The sequence below is a fragment of the Drosophila subobscura genome, chromosome O, assembly GCF_008121235.1.
Source record: "Drosophila subobscura isolate 14011-0131.10 chromosome O, UCBerk_Dsub_1.0, whole genome shotgun sequence".
NCBI classification, from domain to species: domain Eukaryota; kingdom Metazoa; phylum Arthropoda; class Insecta; order Diptera; family Drosophilidae; genus Drosophila; species Drosophila subobscura.
Window position 1 is genome coordinate 21,713,281 of NC_048533.1, and position 21,548 is coordinate 21,734,828.

Consider the following 21,548-nt stretch of genomic DNA (forward strand, 5'->3'; position numbering starts at 1 on the left):
CTCGGAATGCAGAATTCAAATCAGTTTTGTGCACTTGCAAGTTGATTTTAGTCAAGTCATAACAGGAACATAATGCAGTTGATGCGAGGAAGGGGGCCAAGAGTGGGCGCTGCATTTGGTTACTTTATTCGAAACACACACAAAACCATAAATAACTGATACAAAAATCTAGGAAAAATGTTTGATTAGCGAATACAAAATGAATGCAGCAAGGCAGACGAGGCTGAGCTGCAGCAGGTGGTGGTACATCTTTAGCCTAAGAGTAGAAAGCAAAATGCAGCAGCGAAAAGTTGAACTTACAGTGATTAAATATACCTTCTTATCACTCTCAGTCCCTGCTCTAATGACTCTGTGGTGGGTGGATCCTTGCCCAAGTACATGCGTATGCCCAGCAGCGCCTTTTCGAAGTATTCCTTCCAGTTCAGGCTCGCCATGTCAAAGTCGTACAAGCTGCGATCCTGCTCCGACATGATCGCTCGCAACTGATTCGTCTGCCGCATATCGAAGTACCAACTTTGTCTGGAGAAAGGCCCCAATATGCCCAGGGTCTTGTGTATCTTGCGGTAGACTTTGACCAGTCGCGGCTTGCGGCCACTCAGCCAGAGGGCCAGGTCAAAGACATAGGCGGGCAGGGTGTGATAGAAGAAGGCTGCAAGGGGAAAGAGCCACAGCGTGGTGATGCAATGGAAGAATGGATACCAAATCATTTTTGTGAGTGGACACTGCTGGCGTCCATCCAGCGCATAGTCCTTGAACTCTCCGTGCGTCAGGCAGTTCCCTGCGGTGGGTGCGAGTTGGTAAATGGCCGGCGGAGCAACTCCCTCCCGCTGCTCAGTCTGTGCGGTTCTCCAGGCACAGGCCAGAGCCAGGTTGGCGCAGAAATCTACGGGCACCAAGCTGGCCTGGGCCTTCACATCGATTGTGGCGATGCGCAGAACCCCGCGAGCAACGCCAAAAAGAATGGCAATGGGTCCGTAGAGATTATCAATCCATCCAGAGATGGGCTCCTTGTGGCTGGCAATGACTGCAAATTAATGAACATAAAAATGGGTTAAAGCTGCCCCACAAATCACTTACTAACTGCTGGACGAAAGATGGAGATGGGCAGGTCGCTTCCCTCTCTCAGTATCACATCCTCCGCCAGGGCTTTCGTGTAGGTGTAGGTGTTGGGATACGATCCGAGCAGGGCAGGCGACATGTTGTCCGTCAGCTCCTCACTCAGCTGGTCACACATCTGCAGCACCTTCTCGGAATCACACGTCAAGTGTTCCGGATAGAACTTCTCCTCGATGTAATGGATTACGCAGTTCGAGAAGGCAGTCGAGACGTGTACAAATGCCTCAAGTTGCAGCATTTGCTTGGCCAGCTGCACCATCAGTCGCGTGGCACGAGTGTTGATGGCCAGTGCCACGTGCAGCGGCTCGTTGAACCGCACTGTGGCTGCTCCATGAATGACGAGCTGCACCTCTGCTGAGAGCAGCCTTCGGTCCGTGTCGCTTATGCCCAGATCCGGCTCCAGGCAATCTCCAGCGATGGGGCACACTCGTTGCAGCGCCTCTGGCCTGGTCTTCAGCAGCGGTTCAAATACCTTTTTGGCGGGGAGTCTTGGATGAGAGAACCTGCTATTATGGTTTGTCATTACGTACAGGATCCTGTGACCACACGATGATGCGTTCCTGAATCTCCACGCCACGCTTCGGTCTGATCAGGATATAAATTCGCTTCACCTCAGAGCTACGCAAAAGTTTCTCCACGACAACTGAAAGGAAGGGGCCTTAAGCTAAGGACTTGGCCAGGGACAATGGGAAATATGTACCTTTGCCCAAAAATCCAGTGCCACCCGTGAGGAAAACTGTTTTGTGGGCAAAATACTTTTGCATGTCAGAATCCATCTCTGAGATTTACGGTCTGGAGCGGTGGCTGGGGGGGCTGGGGCGCTGGCGGACTGCAAATATCATGAGAGAACGGAACCCGTGCAATATATGCAAACAGCAAAACGCTAAACGATTCACGGGCCGCGAATCGCGAGGAATAGCTTAAATGTGAGTGCACCTTGTGTCGGCTGCCGTTATATATAGCTTTATTAAAACCCCTGCAAGTCGGTGCCAGGGATGGCAACCAAGTGGCATAGATCTACCCCTTATTGGGTGTTCTATTTCGCGCATTTGGATGGATCTTTGATGCTGGTATTGAGCATAAATAAATAATTAAAACATAAATCGAACTCCAGCTGCGTGCGCATCCCTGCTGCACAGGTATATTTACTCGTACATGAACTTCACGGGCGGATTGGACTCATTTGTTACCCAAATCTATGCCAAAGGAATGTCAAAAGTCTTCAATAAATTTGTAAAACTCGCCCCGTTGATTTTGATTGCTGGCTGACAAGCATACAAACATATATGTATGTATGTACATACATGCACATATGTACATACATACATATGTACATATGTATGAACCCGTGCGAATTCACGAATATTTTATGAATTCATTGCCCTACTAAACAAAAATCAATGAAATCTATATTTTTCAAATTAAATTACTTTTTAGGGAGAGATTTTCCATCAGCCAATGAGCTTTCGAATGACAGTTTACAACAGGCAATTGAAAAATATATTAATAAATCATACAATACGAGTTGAAATTCAAAAAGCCCGCGGAAGAGGTGCCATATCAACGAAAAATGGTGTTTGTCACACGTTGGTATTTTTCGGTATACTGCTACTTTTTGTTGTATCTTCATTATAATAACCATGCCCTTTTTAGCTGTAGATCTATTTTGCAAACAATTTAATAAAAAGAAGTCATGAAAATAAGCCAATCTTGTGAAGAATTAATTGATAGATTGGATACAATTATAGTTTTAGCGTGGAGACTCTTAGCTAGCTAGTAATATCAAATGGAACATCAAAATTTAGGAAATAATTTAAGATTTATATATATTTTTCAAATTTAAAGGTATATTTCGGTATATCTTATCGATCAATTCTGTGTGCCTACTGTGACAGCTGTTGTAGACAGCTGTTGTTGTGTAATCTCTATATCAAAAAATTGTGTTTTTTTGCTGGAAATGGCATGCGCCCGGAAATTTTTGTTTCGCGTTCTCCAAAATAATAACCTAGCCTTTAAACGGAGCATTGCCATGTCGCAGACACGTCGCGCCGCCGAGGAGGCCGTGGAAAAGCTGAAGGAGTCCAATCCCTACTACTGGAAGTACGCGGAGAAGATTGCCAAGATACAGCAGACATCCGCCGAGGAGTTTCTCGATCGTGTTGAGCGCGTGGTGAATCCTATTAAAGATGGACAAAGCCAGGCCAGGTGAGTGCAAATACAGTGGGCAGCAATAACAGATTGATTGATTGGTTGACCATTTTGCAGGTCCTATTCCGAGCTGCTAAACCCCAAGCAGGAGCTGGCCAAGAAGCAAGAGGCTGCCGAGCTGCCGCACAAGAAGCTGTCGGACATCATGAAGCTGGAGCTGCTGGCTGACAAGAGCGCCGAGGATTTGTCGCAGATCTGGATCGAGTACCACAAGACCAAGGAGGTGCTGGCGGCCACCCTGACCACTGCCCAATACGACACCTTGATGGGCCGCGCCAAGGAGCATCCCATTTTCCTGCTGCCACTGCCGCGCAGCGAGGGCTTCGAATTTTTCCTGCTGCAGTTTGCAGCCAACACGGTCCACTTCACGCCGTTGCTCGCGTACCAGGTGCACCACGAGAATGCACCCGAGTGCCTCACCGTTGTGCACTACACTGAGGTGCAGGACAAGGGCGTGGTGCTGATGCGCGGCGAGTACGACTCGAAGGTGCTGACTGCCCAGGAGGCCCAGTGCCTGGCGAACGAGCTGCAGATGTTCTACTACAAGACGGACGAGAGCAAGATGAAGCTCCTGGAGACGTTCACCAAGCGCCCCGATGAGTTCAAGCACACGGATCTCATCAAGGAGGTGGAGAACATTCAGCTGGCATAGACACATTGACAAACTAATCAAAATAAAACAAAAGCAGAGCGATCTGCTCTGTCAATTGAAATTGTATTTAGACTCGAACGAGAACTTGGACTTGGATTTCGATTTGGATACAAAATGAATCAGCAGCTGACCGAGTTCGACACTGTCATGGAGCAGATTGGTAAAGTGGCTGTCAATGCATGTGCTTGGAGGACAACTAAGAGTGTCTCACACACCCTTAGGCTTCGGCAGAGTGCATCTGTTTGCCACTCTGACCCTGGGCCTGCTGCAGATGATGGCCATTCTGGAGACAATGGGCGTTGGCATAATAGGACCAGCGGCTGTGTGCGACCTGCGGATGAGTCTGATGCAGCTGTCCTCGATTATGGCCGCAGGTTTCATGGGCATCATTTGCTCCTCGTACTTCTGGGGCTACATCACGGACAAAATGGGTCGCCGCTGGATCCTCTTGCGCACCATTTCGCTGAGCAATATCTGCTCGATCATTTCCATGTTTATGGTTAGCTTCTCCGGCTTCTATGTCATGCGCTTTGTCACGGGCATATTGTGAGTAGGATATTCTTCCCTGCCAGCTGCAGCTTTAACTTTATACCCGCATCATGTGCAGCGTGGCCGGACCGAGCTTTGTGGCTGTCACCTACCTCAGTGAGTTCTGCAATAAGCAGATCATGGCACGAGTCGTCACCCACTTGTACATGTTCGCGGGCTTCGCCATGCTGTACTGCCCAGCGTGGGGCATATTGTTCCAGGGCACGTCCTACATGGAGTTCGAGATGGAGCTGGTGGGCGACCTGACGCTGCGACCCTGGCGTCTGCTTGGCTGCATGTTCATGCTGCCCGGAGTGCTGGCGTTCTTCCTGCTGCTCCGCATGCCGGAGAGCCCCAAGTTTCTGTTCATGATTGGCGAGACGCAGAAGGGCATGGACGTGATGGATTGGGTGTGCCGAAAGAACACCGGTCATCCCCTCACACCCGAGCAGGTGGAGAACATGCTCAAGTTCCAGGAGAAGGCGCAGGTGAAGCGGCAGAAGAATGCCAACAATATCCTCCGCACGATGCTCAATGATGCGATGCCGCTCTTCCGAAAGCCCTTCGTCGGCTACTTTGTCAGCGGCTGTGCGGTTATGTTTGTGATGGGATTGCTGTGAGTGGAGTGTTCTCCGGAGAGTATTCCCTTCCAGCTCTACTTTCTCCCTACTTCCACAGAGCCAACGGTCTGGGCATTTGGTTTACTTCGATGCGTAATCGTGCGAATATGCGCGTAGGACCCAGCGAACACATGACCCTGTGCAGCCTGCTCTTCGAGGATAATCCCAGCTTGATGCAGGAAACCGAAGAGGATATTCTTGTCGTTAGCATCCCGCTGCTCTGCTTTATGTGTCTCTCATTCATTTCAGCCCCTCCTCCTATCCCTTAGGTGTGCAACGATGACCTGCACAGCTTTTACGATTCGCTCATTCTGGGCGCCACTTACATCATTCTGTACAACATCTGCTGGCTGCTGCTCTTCTATGTGCCGCGAAAGGGCCTGCTGGTCATCTCCCTCCTCATTGCCTCCACCTGCGGATTTGCCTTGATATTCGTGGCCAATCATCATGTTCAGCTCTTCTGCTTGGTATTCTTAGTGTCCTTGCCGGGCCTGATCATTTCACTGATGGGCGGCGCCCTGCTGGAGTTTGTGCCCACCTACATACGCGCCAAGGCTCTGTGCATCAGTCTCATGTGGTGCCGCTGGGGCGCTGTTGTGGGCACGACCATCGTCGGTTCAAATATTGAGGAACACTGCGAGATTACTCTCTTGGCAATGGCAATACTGCCGCTGTGTAAGAGCAAGAGCAAGATCTGAATCTGTCCAAGAACTAATTATCTTTAAACCTTTTGCAGGCTCTGCTAGTCTTGAGGCTTTTTTAACAATCTAAGCTATGTGCAAAGCGAGAGATTTGCGATAATTTGAGACTGATAAATGGCATTACAACTTTTCAAAGAACCCGTAAATAATGCTAGCCTCTATACAGATATAAAGCTGTCGTCCAAAGATGTATTTAATTGGCTTATGCCTCCTACAAAGAGCTGCAATTACATGCCAAAGATTACTAGAGCAAATGGCCCGAAAAGTAGGCAACGGAATGAGAACGGAATGCATTTATTCCCACAAATTCGAGCATTCGAGCACCCTCCCCTTGCCAGATTTGATTGGGAAACAAATGTTCTTCTCTTGCAAGCCCTCACCTGTTGGCTTCATCCTCTTTTTTCCTTGCCAAAAAACTTGGGCTTTTCCTCTTGCGACTTTACTTAGAAAAACAATCAGTTAATCTTTGCAGTTTGTATTTCGATTGCTTCAGATCCAGTAGGCGAATATTTTGTTGGATTATTTTATGTGTGTCATTTATTCAACTAACATCAAGACTAGAGCTGGAAGATATATCTATCCGTAAGTGTTAGGTGTGCAGCTGCAACTACAACTAATCTTCTCAACATGCGTTAAACTATTGCCCCGACAAAAAAGATGCATTAAATAATACTATAAACAATTGGAGTAACAACAAATAAATGAGTTTAAGTCGTCGTCACGGTTCTGGGCCTTAGAATATCCCCTCGTCATCCAGGGAGCGGATCTGTGAGTGGGAAATGAAAGAGATTTCTGTCAATATTTCGCTCCCTTTTGCTTACCAACTCCCCGCCGCTGTTGATATTTTTGGGCATATTGTTTTCCAGCTCGCGATTTCGCAGCATTTCCATCAGTGGACCGCCTCGCTTGCCGAAGCGAACGCGTGCCCTGTCCCCGTAGTACGTGTCCAGATCCTGCAGAAACTTGTACGCATCCGCCATGGTGTTGACGTCATTCTTGCGCGGTGGCCTCGAGTTGGATGCCTCCACGTTGCAGCCGGCGGCGATCAGTGCCAGTGCCACGCAGACAATCAGAATGCAACGCATTGTATTGGACATGATGCGAAATTGCTGGAGAGCGTTGGAAGTGGAAAATTTGCATGGGAAACGATGGGGGAAATTACATTATTTACTATGAGCTAATTGACATTGCGGCCTATTACTAATCCATTTGGGTTGGGTTGGGGCCGGGCCCTCGTAGGGCCACATTTAATAACTGGCATTCTCGCCGGATAATTTATGGCTGGGAGGGAGTCACGGGGTGAGCAAGCTAAATGGGCGCACGGCCTGTGCTCTGTCCTCTGCTTTTGCTTTTGCTTTTGCTGACGATCGTTTCTGGTATCCCAACCCATGATTTGGATGTGCCGTACTGACGTACGAGCAGTGCAGCGCATATACAATATACAACTAATAATTACAACCATTATATATCAGTTAGCTGCTACCTAAGGTCACTCTTGACCCATGCGAAGCGTTGCAATTACGAATCAGAACTTTACTTTACTGCCTGCGAAACCTAAGCATTTTATACTGCTTTCTCGACTAATTCAGAGAACAAAGATTCACATTTTAATTTCCTAATGGCTAAAAATAGCCACTGCTAACGACACTCGACGAAGTGAACTCTCGAGAACTTTAACTTTATTTTTTTAGGGAGAATTTCAAGGCAGAAACCATTCTTACCTGGTCAAGATTACCGCCACACAGTTGAGTATTTATCAAATGGTTGTGAAATGTAATCACACAACGAGAGAGCGAGGGAGAATGCACAATGCAATTGGTCACCGGCAGCGGAGTGTGTAAACAGCGGACGCAATCGTGAATAAATGTTGGCCAAAAGCCATTGGCAACAGGTATTTATAGGGGCCGTAACCGACGCGTGCCATGATGCAGAAGGATACGAGGCCTGTGCTTATCGTGGCCAGAGCCGCCGCCGCCGCCCACCACATCCCAGCAGCAGAACAAATCCGAAACGAGCGGAAATTGTGGGAGCAAAAACAAACCGAACCGAACACCGAGCGAAGCCTCTAAAATATTTTCATATGCAAGATAATTATGTGGCTGCTCAGCTCCTGTGTTTGAAGTTTTGCAGCAGCAGCTGGAACGGAAAAGTGCCACAGAGTGGGCGTGGCAGTGGCAGTGGCAGTGGCAATGCGATTCGAATGGGACTCGTATTTGTTTTTGTTTTCGGAAAATGCGAATGGAAATGGAAATTAGAATGAGAATGCCAGCCAGAGCAGGCAGGGGTCAGGGGCAATTGGATGGGTGGGGGGCCACGGAGATTGTTGAGCGCTAACAAATGATGACAGTTGGCTAACGAGATATCTAGAGAGCCGCAGATACAGAATTACGCATAAATGAATAAATGACAAATTTTCGATAAGAAGGATTAGCGCCTGCTGCTCCCACCTGAATGTTGCATACCGTCAGCCGGGTCGCTCGTACAATTGATTTATGTGTGAGAGGGCTCCTGCCGCTTGGCAACTCTATCATTAATTATAATATTTTGATTATTGTTTAATAACTGTTGGCTTAGTTGGCGACGCTAATTGCGATACGCGAACGCGACGCAAACGCCATCGGGCATCGGGCTTGGCGTTGCATAAACTGCTCGACTTTGCATTGCCGTCTAATTTGGGGTCAATGCGGTAAGGTAATTTCCACAGCACTTCCCCGAGCGGTCGAGCGTGTTTTAATCTGTTCGAAAGTGTCCGAGTGCGTATACGTAATGCACGCTACATTCCAGCGCTGTGCGACGAGTGACGTCACATCAACGACAACTTCTTCTATGCGTTTATGTTATTAACTTAATATTTGTTATAAACGTTCTAGCTAATTATCGCTCAGCATTAACTTTTTTGTTGTTGTTTTCTGTCATTCCCCTTGCCAGTCTCTGCGGTACGCTGGATACGGGGGATATCTCTGCGTATTAATGCTGTGGTTGCTGTTGTTGCTGAGAATATCGTTCCAATTAAACTTGTTAGTTATTCATTTGCGGTTGGGCGGTAGCCATTCATATTTAAATCTAATTGCCATCCAACATTGTTGGTTCCTCATTGTTCGCCTGAGAGTTTAGCTCCAGTTCTAGTTCCATTAAGCGCTGCTGATTGCCACTGCCACCGCCCTCCGCCCACTGCCGCCTCTAATAATTGGAGCAGTGATCTGGTCAAGCCTGAACACGGCAGGTCAGTCTGCCACAAGTGCCAGCTTTCCATATGCTTACCTTGTCACCCCGGTCAACACTTAGTCGTCTGTCTACTCGTGCAGCGAACAAAGACTAATCAAGGTCCAGAGTTACTTTCTGGGTTTTTACTGGGCAGGGAAGCCCCGGAGCAAAAGAGCCCTAGAGCGGCCAGTCGGTCGGCATCTGGTTCAAGGATGTCAGCGGCTCAAAGTTCCGCATTGAGAGCTGTCGCTGTCGCTGCCGCTGCCGCTGCATGGTGTATGCATCTCATTGTTCTCTGCGGATTGGGTCTGAGTCTCTACGCTTTTGTCACCTTTCCATGTCATCGAAAACCTGTCAAGACAATGCAAAGGCAAAGAGTCTGGGCGCTGCAATTACGCGAAAGTGGCTCGTATTTTGGTCGGATACAGTTTTAATTTTATAGTTGTGGGCGGACAGCGTCCCATTCCACATATTGCATGTCTGGCTGGGATTTCCCTTTTCCCATGCCATGCCCATGCCAATTCATTTCTGGGTACATAATACCATAGTGGAATAAACTCGTATATTTGCATGCCAGTTACCAATTTGAGCTCAAAACTTGAGAATCTGTTTGTAGATGTTAATAATCCAGCGTGCGGCTGGGATTCTGGGATGATCCCCGCTGGCCCCTGCAGCTCGTTAAGAAACTACTTAGTTTAATTGAGCGTTTAATGTATGCGAAATAATTTGGAGACCCTCTTGTTAGGTTTAGTATTTACTTTAATTTTTTATTTTACACAATTTCTCTCGCAGTTTCGTGAACATTCCGTTTCCTTCAGGCAGCTATTTGGGGGCTTTCCTAGCCTTGAGGATTGAGCAGAGCTAATTGGCCAGAGGTTGCCCATCGTAGACAATCGTTGACTTTATTTGCAACCAAATGATAATTGCACCTCCAAATTTCACGGCTAAATAACAACTTTTGTTGTTCATGCAAATATTGTTCTATATCCAACAACTCTGACTAACTGGCTAGACGGATTCGTGGTATTTTGAATTTTTCCACTTTCCGTGTGCCAGCGGGAGAGAGAGGGAGAGGGGTCAAAGGTTTGTTCACATACGTCAAAGGAAAACATATAAACAGCACAGCAAAAGTCAATATTTGGCGTGGTTTCAATTCATAGATGCTTGTTAGGTCTTTGGTTTTTGGGTGTGAAACAAAAACTTCTGGGAGATAGCTGATGGGAAAAAAAGACAAAAGACAGCATCGTTCTGTCATCCTTTCAGCATTGCCAAATACACAAAAGCTAGTAAAGAAAAGCTTTCATTTTAGCCAGGACATGACACACCTTTCAGCTCTCTGCTTTAGCTTTTTTATTGCGTGCACTAGAACTTTCGTGAAAAGCATAAAAAGCGTCTAGCGTCGGTAGCGAGGGGGACTTTGTGATAGGCCATAATGGCGGCACGAGCTGCTATAAACAAACAAACAACAACAACAATTATCTGGGGGGAGCACCAGCAAAACGTTGGGGATAATGGCGACATGCATGTCAAGTGATAGTTAGTGGCCTGAACCGAGCACATTCGGGATCAGATCATATGAGTTGTTGACGTGTGTGGTGCCAAGAGTCCAGACGGCTCAGACAGCGAGCCACAGACAGAGACCCCCAGACAATTCCGGGTAATACGCGGGCAATAAAAAACAAAGAAAATGGCAATTCTCAGACAAATGCTCATAATCGAGAGAGAAGAGAGAGACAGCACAGGGAACTGTTAGGGGTCCAGCACGGAGCACGCACGTGGCTGACCGGCTTTGGTGACATGTGACCACATCGATCGCTCAAAGGTTCCCTCGATGCCTGTGCTCCATTTTATGTTCGAAGGGAAATAGGTCAGCAACTAACGAGACATTAAGTAGACACTATTATTAGATTTACTGTCGCTCAGGCATTGTTAGCCAGTGGTCTTAGAGCGAGCTTGGGCGATCGGGTGATCGAGCTAGTACTTGTACTTGCACTTGTACTAGTACCAGTGCACACCATCAATTAGTATCGAAACTAAATAGCGGATGGCTAATTATCAGAACAGCCAGTTAATGGCTAATCGTTATTATCTGCTAAGAATCAGAACTGGATGTGTAATTGCGTCAAGAAGTGGCTTTTAATTGCGGGCAAAAACTTCATGCATATTTATACACAGAGAAAAGGGCACGGGCACGTGTGCGTGTTCACTGTACATATCGGGGCTCGAGCCCCGGAGATTAAATAGAGTCATTTGTGGCCATTAAATATATGAAATAACAATTTGCGAAGCTAAAGCGATCTCCCACCCAACCCTCCTCCCTCCACTGACTCCACTCCACTGTCCGGAATCGTTCTAACTAACTCAAGGGGTGCTGCCCCGCACCTCAGTTGGGGGATTTCTTGCCACAGAACATGTAGACTTAATGTTCCTCGATGTTTTCTCTGTGTACAACTCGCGTGTTCCTCCGTGTGTGATACGTACGCGTACCTGAGCCGCAGCCGAGCCCCAGCACGAGCACGAACCCAAGCCCGAAGCCCAGCAGAGGCTTGAGTGTGGACCGGTTCGCGCTTTGGAGCGAGAGATGCTCGATGCTAGACGCCAGCTCGCTGCTAAACACTCGATCGGTGCTCGGGTCGCTCTCGTTCGGCCAGTGGCTGTGGCTATGACTTGGGGGGCGGACAATCGGGGGAGACTGGGGTCGGGTACGCTCCGCTCGGCCCAATAGTCCATATAAAGGTCCCCACTGCAGTCTAGATCGCCGCATTAAGTTGTCAAAATTTGTGGGAATAGGAAGTGCGTGACAGTCGATTCAAAACAAAACAATATCACAACTTAACAGCAGCGACAAAAACATCACAAAACAAAACACTAGCCACCGACGGACGGACGGACGGATTATTCTATCCTAACCCTGGTGGAAGGAATAAGTCAGCTTAGACGGATCAGATTTGATGTACGGAACATAACGGATCAGATCAGATGAGATCGGATCGAATCGAATCGGGACACGCGGTGCAGCAGTGAAGTCAAGTGGAAAGATAATCAGAAAATATAGCCAGGAATAATTCATATTTTTTGTATAACGACAAGTTTATTGCCGTTTAATTCGAATCATATTTATATGAAAATCAAAACAAATTAATCCGCTGCAGGGGCCATGCAAATTGAATCCCCACACAGCGCTTAATCGGTAACGGCATAGGAATCGGAATTTTAATCTGAATCAATCTCAATTTCAATCTCAATCAAAAGCTGGATCGGCAGACCTGTTAATAGTTTAATTTGCGGCCATAAATAATAACACAAAGATTAATTGATTTTCGTCATAAATCAGTAAATAACCAATCAATTTTCAAGCGGTTGCGATATCACATACCGCCCCTATCCAGAAACCAGAGCGCCATTCCGTTCCGTTCAGTTCAGTTCAGTTCCTTTCCATCAAGTGCAATCGGCTTGAGAAAAGTCACATAAACCCGGTCTGTCGGTCTATCGGTCAGTCAGTCGTTTGTTCGTTCGTACGGCCAGAGACACATTTTCAAAGTGCTGAAATGAAACTATTTACCAACAAAAACCAGCGCAATGCAAGTGAGTACTATATAACCGAAAATAGCCAGAGCAACGCCGCTCTCGAGTGTGGTTGGATCGACTCTTAATTAAGCCATGCGACCGTTGTCCACATTGGTCAAAGCCAAAGGCCCATAAACGTTAATACGAGCCGCCTCTTAAGCAGCCAAGGGAGCAGCCAGAAAGCCAGATACCCAGCCAGGCAGTCCGCCAGCCATACTGCCCCCACGCGATCGTAAAAACGTCAGCAAAATAGCAACAACGAACAAATCTTGCACAAAACTGCTCAAATTGCTTCGATTGCTGAAAACTGCTGAAATGTACATAGCTACAGATAGTAAGTTAGCTAAGCAGAGGGATTGTGCAAGTTGTAAACGCTTTTGCATGCCAATCAAGCAGATCTCTCGAGTGTTTGAAATGTCTGGAAATGTCTCTCCCCTTCCTCAGCCAGTTCCCAGGGGAACATTAGCACCTACCGAAATAAGTAGTTCTAATGCAAAATGTACACATACTTATTCCCACATTTATTCACGTCATTTGTCCAAATTAATGACAGCTGGCACACGCTCGAATATTCATTTAAATTTATGTCCGATCTGTTAGCTGTTGGCTGTTAGGCGGGGGAAACGGGATCTGGATCGGATCTAAAGTCCGAGTATGTTTTGGGCAGCACGTCGACACTCATTTGCATTCGCACACACTCGTGTGTGCCAAAAATAGAATATTTTTTGTGAATTAATTAATTGGTTTTAAAACAAACAAAACGTAGATTTGTGTTGTATTAATTATTGCATTCTAGAGTTCGTTTGTCACACGGCCAATGAGTTCTCTTCTCGGCCAAGGCTTATTCTCTTTGTTGGCTTATTATCGAAAACACAAAAAGGGCAAAGCAAATTAGCATGACAACAACATGACACTGATGGAAGCTGCCAGTGAGTACCAAGGGCGTAGTGTAGGGTTCTCTAATTAATTGTAGTCCGATTAATAACTGCCATACGTATCTACATTGTACGTAGATAGATGCTAAAGCGTTTAGGCAAAGTCATTGAAAATAAACTAATTCCAAAGTTGAGTCTTCAACGTGTACGTGTACGTATGTGTGTGTGTGTGTGTGTGTGTGTGTTGTATTAACGGATCTATCCGGACGCAATAATGCAATTAAGTTTGAATAAATTAAGATTTGAAATGAAATCGGTTGTGACTGAAAATGTCACGTATTACCTTACCATGAAGTTCGATGATTTCAATCAACATAAACACGGTGGGAAAACTGAAGGTGAACCGCGGCGATGATTGCCCAGCGAGATTGACCCGTATAATAAGTACACACATAAATATATCCAGAGCAGAGTCAGTGTCAGAGCCAGAGTCAGAGCCAGAGACCACATGATGATGACAGATACGAAATCCCTTGCCAGCATTCAACTTGTTGACCGGCCAGTGGAATGACTTGCATTGCTCCTAGAAATTCCTAAGAACAAATTAACTAATTTACCCAGAGCTCTCATAATAAATCAATACAATCTACAACAATGCAAATAATAGCTATTGTACAGGCATTAACAAAAGCAACAACAACAAACAAGAAAAAGAACATCTAAAGAGGAACAACAATGTACATACATATGTATGTACGAATGTATGTACACATGTACATATGTATGTATGTACATATTTATGTATATGGAGTATCTATTTCAAAGGCATACTGAATCAGGCTGTAATCGGATTGGGGAAGTTGTAAACTACACGGGATGCTCGCACATATTTACTTTTCCTTATTGGCAGTCATCTAATTGTCAGCGAGACTTTGACTGCGACTATTTAAGGGTTTTTGGGTTTTTTTGGTGATGATTAAAAGCAAATAGCAACAAATGCGGGATTAATCATTAGCTAAACACAGTCAAACAGGCAGGCAAACAGTCAAACAAACATCGTCACTGAGGAGAGCTGAGACCAGAGACCTGAGACATGACTCTAACGACGACAGCAAAAAGCTAACAAAACACCAAACGGATCGATCGATCGGCACAAGCCAGAGAGACAGACCCGTCGAATGGAATCTCCAGTGCGAGGCGAGCGTCTCTTGTGGATACACGAGTGCGAATATCTCTCTAGGCCCGACACAGCCCGACCCAACCTGACCAACACCCCCTCCCCGCCTAGTATATTTGCCTAATTTATTGTCGTTTGACGGAAGTCACACACTTGAAGTCGAACTCGGACTCGGACACGCACGCACACAGCCGTGCAGTCGGCTGGCTCTAAGCTCTCCGGCTGGCTCACACGCTCTTGAAGGTGGCTCAAACACATTGCCGTTCGGTGTTCGGTGTCCGACGTCCGGCTGTCAGAAACAAAAAAATAATATTCATTCTTGACTTTTGTGGGTCACACTCAGACACTGTCCGGCCGTCGTCGATCTTTGACTCAACATCGGGACAAAAACTAAAAGACAGACAAAAAGCAGCCGAGAAAAAAACCCAAAAAATCTTTGTCCGCCCGTATGTCCGCGTGCATTTTAAGATGGATTTAATTTTCAGGTTTTTATTTGTATACTAACCGGCAAATTGCAGCGAACTTGAACTTCAAACCGACTGCAGAGGCAATGCCAGACAGACAGCAGCAGCAGCAGCGGCAGCGGCTCATACTTAGTAACTGATATATCTGTACGGCATGCCTCATGGCGCCTCGCACTGACTGATATTGAGCCGAGACATGTTGCTGGCTGTTGCTGTTGCTTTTGCTGTTGCTGTTGGCAGAAACAAGTTCAAAACGATCACTGAAATCAGCTGGCAACTGGCAAGACAAGCGTCGTCTTTCATTCATACTGAAGCCAGAGTTGGAGCTGCGAACTGCGAGCTGGAGCTCAGAGCTGAGCTGTGGTTGGGTTTTAGTCTCGTGTTCGACAATCTTTCAAATTGTCATCGTCGTTTCGGCTTTGGCCACTGCTTTGGCAATGCAATTGTTGCATAATGCAACAACTCTTCGCATTTGTCTTTCAATGGAGATTTTGTTGGTTTTTTGATTTTGCTATTTTGGTATTTGGTTTTTTTTTCAACTTTGGATCTGCGTCTGCGTCTCTCCATTGCACCAGAATAATTTGCGACGCTTTGTCTGCGGCTTAATTTATGGATGGGGCCATTTGATATCGGTAATTTCTGCTGTCACGCTCAAGGCAAGGATATGTATGAGTCTACCACTGTGAGCCTACGTTTCCTCTCTCAAAGATAGATATATTTAAATGTATTACTGGTTTTAGCTGAACGCTCGTCCGCTCGCTCGCCATGTATCATCGCGGTTTGTTTTGATTGTGAAATCTTGAACCTATTTCTGACACCAAAGTTGACATCAAAGCAGAAATTGTTAATGTGTTTATGCTGTTTGGCTCTGTACTCCCCTCCCTTCCAGTTCGGTTGTGGATTTTGCTATTTGCTAGGGGCTTGCTTTTGCCAGTTCATTGATCTTGGGCAGGTGCTTGTTTCTGTTCCTATTTCATTAGAAATGCCTCTTATTTTGGCAACAATTATTGCTGTTTCTGGCTGATAAATGGGCTAAGATTTGGCACTTGATTGATGACAAAGAAACGTAGCAACGACTTGGCCATGATCGACACTCGCACCGGTGATGAGTAGCGAGCGAGTGAGTGTTTGGGGTGTGACCATAGTCTGGATTAGGCCCAGACTGGATGCCGCGTCTGGGGCCAGGGTTTCTCGAGTGCGGAAATGCGGAAATACTCGCGGCAAGTGTGCAAAGACCAATAATCTTTGAGGAAGGTGAGCCTCAAAGCTAGCCGAGAACTGCGATAACGAGTTTGAGTCGGTGTGTCGTAAAGTGAGTGATTTTTCACTTGAAGTATGAATATGAAATGTGAAATCTGATATAAATGTGTCCAGCAGCAGCATAGATTGATCGCCTTGCCCTGCCCATCTTCCGTGCAGTCAACAATTCTAAACAAGGCCAAAGAAACTCGCTTTTGAGTCTGACTTTTCCTAGAATCAACAGCAAGTCGGTTAGCCTTCTGCTGCCCCTTATCCTTGCCCTTTCCCTGTTAAATCGAAGAACGTTCATTGAACCGCACATCGAAATTCGCACATTTTTGGGCATCGTCATCGTGGCTGCGTCATCGATTTTGCTTCTGTTTTTGGTTGGGTTCCTGCTACCGCTTGGCTCCTGCCATTGAGGTAGGTCGCAGATCTTTGCCCCGAAAGCCGCGCCGAAGGTCAGGCCAGGCGGCAGACGGCATACGGCAGGCGCACGCGATCTGCGATCTGCGATACTGGAACTGAAACTGAACCTGAAACTGGAACTGTGGCAAAGGCAAACCAGTTGCCAGACGTTGCATGACAACACATAACTCACCTGTTGATCTAATTTATTGCAGAGCTGCTGCGATGTGCGGCACTTGGGATGACCCTGTTGTTCTTTGGGTCACTCATCCTGATATCAGATCCAGTGCAGAGTATCTTGGATGTGGTAAGTAATGAACAAAAGAGCTGCTTAGATCCCAACTAATATGCAACCCACTCTGCACAGCAATTGAGCCTGAAGCCTGGCACTTTGCTGTACCTTTTGTGGCTCGATCCACCGATTGATGTGTACATCAATGTCTACATGTTCAACTACACCAATGTGGATGCGTTTACGGGCGGGACAGATGCCAAGCTGAAGCTCGTTGAGGTCGGCCCGTATGTGTACAAGGAGGTGCTGACCAATCACAATGTAACCCTGAACGAGGCCAACAACACAATCTCCTATTCGCCGCGACGTGAGTACATCTTTGTGCCGGAGCGCTCCGTGGGCGATCCGAAGGTCGATCGCATTCGTGCGCCCAACATTCCCTTGATGGGAGTGACCACCCTGGCCTCCAGCCTCTCGCTGTTCGCCTCGCTCGGGTTAAGTGCCGTGGCCAAGCGTCTGAATGCTCAACCCATACTCGAGATGAGTGTCCACGAGTACATGTGGGGCTACGAAGATCAGTTAGTTGAACTGGCGGCCAAGTTTGTGCCCAGTTGGATAGATTTCGCCAGCTTTGGCATCATGGAGAAGGTAAGTGCCCAACCCCAACCGATGTGCAGGGAAACTTATAACTTTTTCTGCCTTAGCTTTTCCGTGAGGGAAATGAGAGCAATGTTGTCAACATGAATCTGCCGGAGCGCAAGGATAAATATGGCGTCAAGTTGCCCAACTCTCCGCGTGGCTACACGCTGGACAGCATCAATGGAGAGCGCGGATTCTCGAAATGGCAGTACGATGCGAAGAGCAAGTGAGTGCCACAACCCTCCTCCCTTTATATCCCTTGTAAAAACGAACTATAAACTGTTTGCTCGTCTCTTGGTAGTGGCACGATGTGCAATCGCATTTGGGGCAGCCACGATGCCACTCTGTTTCCGCGGGACATGAACGCGCAGGACGCGTTCTACATTTATCGTCGCACCTTCTGCCGCCGCCTGCCCATGACGTTCAACACCACTCGGACACGGAATGGCATCGATGCGTACGAGTTTGTGATGGCTCCAGATGTCTTTGACAGCGAGCTGGGCAATCCGAACTCCTCGTGCTTCTGCAAGAACAATCGCTGCCTCAAGAAGGGTGTGGGCAGCGTGTCGCCCTGCTACTACAGTGAGTACAGATAGCAAATGGATGAAGGAAACACATCTAATCTCTCCCTTTTATAGACATCCCACTGGCCATCACCTATCCACACTTCATGCACGGCGATCCTAGCCTGCTGGAACCATTCGAGGGACTCAAACCAGACGAGTCCCGCTTCGGCTCTACCTTTGTGGTGCAACCAGTAAGTGCCACCCACCAAACCAGAGAATTCTTCCCCAACTAATCCTTTCTTTCCCTCCAGCAACTGGGCGCTCCCATGCAGGGAACTCATCTGCGACTGCAGGCCAATCAGGTGGTGGGGAAAGTGAACTTCAACAGTCTAATGGAACCCTTTGAGGACATGGTTCTGCCTCTGCTGTGGGTCGATCTGAACATCGACGTGCTCTCCTTTAGCCTGCGGATGCTCATACACGGCATCAAGTGGGGCTTCCATCTGCTGCAGTGGACCGCCGCCCTGGGAATGCTGCTGGCCGGCGTTTACCAATTGTGTGCGGCCCTGATGGTTTGCTTCTGGCCCTCGGCCGCGCAGCAGCAGTTCCTCAAGGTGGAGCAGGCCGAGAAGGGCGGTCGGCCGTGCAGTTTGACTTTGGCGGCGTCCACGCTCCGCAAGTCCTCGGCTGTGGCGTCGCTGCAGGTGGAGCAGGAGGAGCAGCATCTGTTGTCCGACGGCAGCCCCAGTTTGAAGCCAAAGCTACCAGCAGAGGCTTAGGGCACAGCCACAAGCAGAGGCAAGAGAACTCAAGAAGGGGATGGATGGACTGTGGACTGTTCCCCCCACTGTGATATTATGAGTTAAGATTCGGTGTAAATTATTTTGTGCTCATTGGAAACAACTTAGGGAACATTCTATGCTTACGTAATAGTTAACGATAACGATAACGATAAAGATAACGGAAACGATAACGATAACGATAGCGCTAGGGTAATGTACAGTTGAGTTTGTCCCCATTCGATAAATACAGGTCGATAGCTATAGCCTTAGCTATAATTATGCATTGTGAAGTCCAGTCAATGAGAGGCAATTGTGTCTTCGATCCACTTCATGTAGAACGATGTGCGGGTGTAGACATCCGGGAAACCCTCGAGGGCACAGCCCGAACCAAAAGAGGTGACCCCCACCAATATCCAGGGTCCGTTGTGGCTGAGGCGACACTGCAGCGGTCCGCCAGAGTCGCCCACACACGTCCCACCCTCACCGTTCAGCTTGCCGGCGCACAGATGGCCGCCATGGATGTTCACAAAGCTGCCGTAGGCATCCTTGCACCTGGAATTCGATTGATGGTTGAAGACAGCCATCATCTAGTCTGAGAGGGAGCAACCAACTCACCTGCCATTCTGGTGTAGAGGAACTTGCGTCTTCAGCAGCTGACTGGACAAATCTCCGCTGATGTTGGCCTTGCCCCAGCCTGTGGCCACACAGTCCACGAAGGCCATCTCGCGCGGATCCATGTCCAGCTCCCCATTTGTCTTGAGATATTTCTGCTCCACTGATTCCCCGTCAGCAGGTCTGCGATCCAGCTTCATCAGCTTGTCGTTGCGCCTTCGAGTGCGCCTCAGACTGCGTGGGGAGGAACGCTGTGCCAGAGCCTGGCGCATCCGGCTGAGAATCTTCATGTTCATCAGCTCCCGCATGCTGGGCGAAGTCACATTCCGATAGCGCCTTCTGCTCTGCACGCTGCGCAGAAAGTTGTCTATCTTCTCGGGCACATCCTCCAGCTCCAGCTGCTGGCTGAGCACATCCTCGCTCGCTGCTGCTGTGGCTGCTGCTGCGGCTGCCGTTTCATCCGGCTGCGACTCGGCCAGCATGAAGGGCAGGCAAATGCGTCGAATGTTGGAGGCTCGGGTGAGATCTGCCGGCTTGGACAGCTTCATGAGCACCACGTCGTGCCGAAAGTTGTGGTAGCGCTGATGCATCACAATCTTCTCGACGGGTATGCGCTGCTCGTTGCCCGACTCCACGTCCCGATCGTGCTCCCCCAGCACCACGGTCCACAGCGGCGGAATGGGCAGATTAAAGAGATCGCTGGGAAGGAATCAAAACAGATTAGCAGCGGATTACGACTGTCTTGCAACCTACTTACTTGTGCACACAATGTGCGGCGGACAGTATCCAGTACTGATGGATGAGCACAGCTCCGCACCAGTGGCCCAGGAAGCCCAGGGACGGATGCAGCAGCTCCAGCGATGCCTGCCAGGGAAATTGGCCCTCGTTTGTCGTCGCACCAGATATGATTCGAGGTCCTCGCCTTGACGATGGACGACAGCCGCAATCTGCCAGTGGGAAGATGATAAATTGGAAGCTAAAACTTTTCCGTAACGGACTTACCCGTCTCAAACTGCCTGGAGCTGCTGGGAAAGATCAGCAGAAGCAGCAGCAAAGCCAGGGCCAGGGCGTTTGCCAGCTGATGCTGTGGCGACTGTGATTGCTTCATCTCGTGGATCTCGCTGCCTGCTCCTCGGGCAGCTGCTGCTCAGCTGCTGCTCATCGTCCGCATGACTGACCCTCAGCAGCCAGATGTCTTTGTCTTGAGAGATGGAGAGAGAGACTCGCTGTATCCTGATGATGCTGGTGTCGACTGTCGACGGTCTACGTTCGACTATCCGCTGTCCACTGTCCAGATGCTTTTCACTTTCACGCTCGCAGTCAAATGAGCTGAGCGGAGGCTGCACAGAGGGTGGCGGTTCAGGTTCAGGGGGTGCCACGAGAGGTGGACTACGACTGCGACTTCCACTGGCGTCTCTTTATTAGTCCGCACTCGCGGCTTGGCTCTTGGCTTCGACTTGGGTTGGCCCAGACCTTTTTAATGGCTTAAATATAATAATTTAAGAGGTTTCCCAGCTTCGCTTTTTGGCTTTTCACTTCACGACTGAGCATTAATTAGCAGTTCGCAAGAGCTCCAGCTGGGCGTCGTCAAAATCGCCAAAAAATTCCGCACAGAAGTAGAAGGGGAAGTGGGAATGGAAGTGGAAGTGCCAGCTGAGACCAGAAGCTGCTCTCCCCCACCTCTCCTCTCTCGATTATGTAAGGGGCCCAAGCTAACTGTTGTGCGCCCTGCGGCTGTTCGATATTAACGGTTATTCGCGTTTACTGTTGCTTCTGTGTTTCTGCCGCTGCTGGCTCGCAGATTTTTGTTTTCGTTTTCGTTGAGCGCGTGCGCGGCGACGGCGACGGCGACGGCAGCGAGAGTGTCGGATGTGGCGGATGGGGCTCGAATCGCTTGGGACGAGCGCCAAAATGCAACTGTGCTCTGCTCGGGTTTGCCAGCAAACATTTACCGTTTCGTTTACATCGCGCTGGATGCTGCGCAGTCGACTGCTGGCAGCGCTATAGTGTTGCATGCC

The 21,548-nt window shown here is 48.2% G+C and overlaps 6 protein-coding genes across 6 annotated transcripts; 3 read left to right on the top strand and 3 right to left on the bottom strand.

The window, feature by feature from the left end:
- Positions 1-130: 130 nt before the first annotated feature.
- Positions 131-1,974, bottom strand: LOC117899738 (fatty acyl-CoA reductase wat-like). Its single transcript, XM_034809983.1, has 5 exons — positions 1,817-1,974; positions 1,647-1,759; positions 1,078-1,588; positions 316-1,024; positions 131-256 (listed from the first exon to the last, which is right to left on the bottom strand). Exons 1-5 carry the CDS (start codon positions 1,890-1,892, stop codon positions 169-171), a joined length of 1,497 nt encoding a protein of 498 aa, XP_034665874.1. The 5' UTR covers positions 1,893-1,974; the 3' UTR covers positions 131-168.
- A 1,060-nt stretch (positions 1,975-3,034) lies between these two features.
- Positions 3,035-3,999, top strand: LOC117899740 (ATP synthase mitochondrial F1 complex assembly factor 1). The gene is made up of 2 exons (XM_034809985.1): positions 3,035-3,321; positions 3,382-3,999. Exons 1-2 carry the CDS (start codon positions 3,074-3,076, stop codon positions 3,974-3,976), a joined length of 843 nt encoding a protein of 280 aa, XP_034665876.1. The 5' UTR covers positions 3,035-3,073; the 3' UTR covers positions 3,977-3,999.
- Positions 4,000-4,042: 43 nt separating this feature from the next.
- LOC117899191 (synaptic vesicle glycoprotein 2B) lies at positions 4,043-5,895 on the top strand. The gene is made up of 6 exons (XM_034809053.1): positions 4,043-4,136; positions 4,198-4,522; positions 4,584-5,120; positions 5,183-5,327; positions 5,394-5,799; positions 5,861-5,895. The coding sequence occupies exons 1-6, from the start codon at positions 4,091-4,093 to the stop codon at positions 5,893-5,895; spliced, it is 1,494 nt and encodes a 497-aa protein (XP_034664944.1). The 5' UTR covers positions 4,043-4,090.
- A 409-nt stretch (positions 5,896-6,304) lies between these two features.
- Positions 6,305-7,696, bottom strand: LOC117899742 (neuropeptide F). The gene is made up of 3 exons (XM_034809986.1): positions 7,547-7,696; positions 6,647-6,934; positions 6,305-6,591 (listed from the first exon to the last, which is right to left on the bottom strand). The coding sequence occupies exons 2-3, from the start codon at positions 6,920-6,922 to the stop codon at positions 6,559-6,561; spliced, it is 309 nt and encodes a 102-aa protein (XP_034665877.1). The 5' UTR covers positions 6,923-6,934; positions 7,547-7,696; the 3' UTR covers positions 6,305-6,558.
- A 4,101-nt stretch (positions 7,697-11,797) lies between these two features.
- Positions 11,798-19,190, top strand: LOC117899735 (sensory neuron membrane protein 1). Its single transcript, XM_034809980.1, has 7 exons — positions 11,798-12,614; positions 16,975-17,066; positions 17,127-17,639; positions 17,696-17,856; positions 17,932-18,212; positions 18,269-18,387; positions 18,448-19,190. The coding sequence occupies exons 1-7, from the start codon at positions 12,578-12,580 to the stop codon at positions 18,913-18,915; spliced, it is 1,671 nt and encodes a 556-aa protein (XP_034665871.1). The 5' UTR covers positions 11,798-12,577; the 3' UTR covers positions 18,916-19,190.
- Positions 19,145-21,184, bottom strand: LOC117899739 (transmembrane protease serine 7). The gene is made up of 4 exons (XM_034809984.1): positions 20,533-21,184; positions 20,288-20,477; positions 19,534-20,229; positions 19,145-19,470 (listed from the first exon to the last, which is right to left on the bottom strand). Exons 1-4 carry the CDS (start codon positions 20,636-20,638, stop codon positions 19,215-19,217), a joined length of 1,248 nt encoding a protein of 415 aa, XP_034665875.1. The 5' UTR covers positions 20,639-21,184; the 3' UTR covers positions 19,145-19,214.
- Between the last annotated feature and the right edge of the window lie 364 nt (positions 21,185-21,548).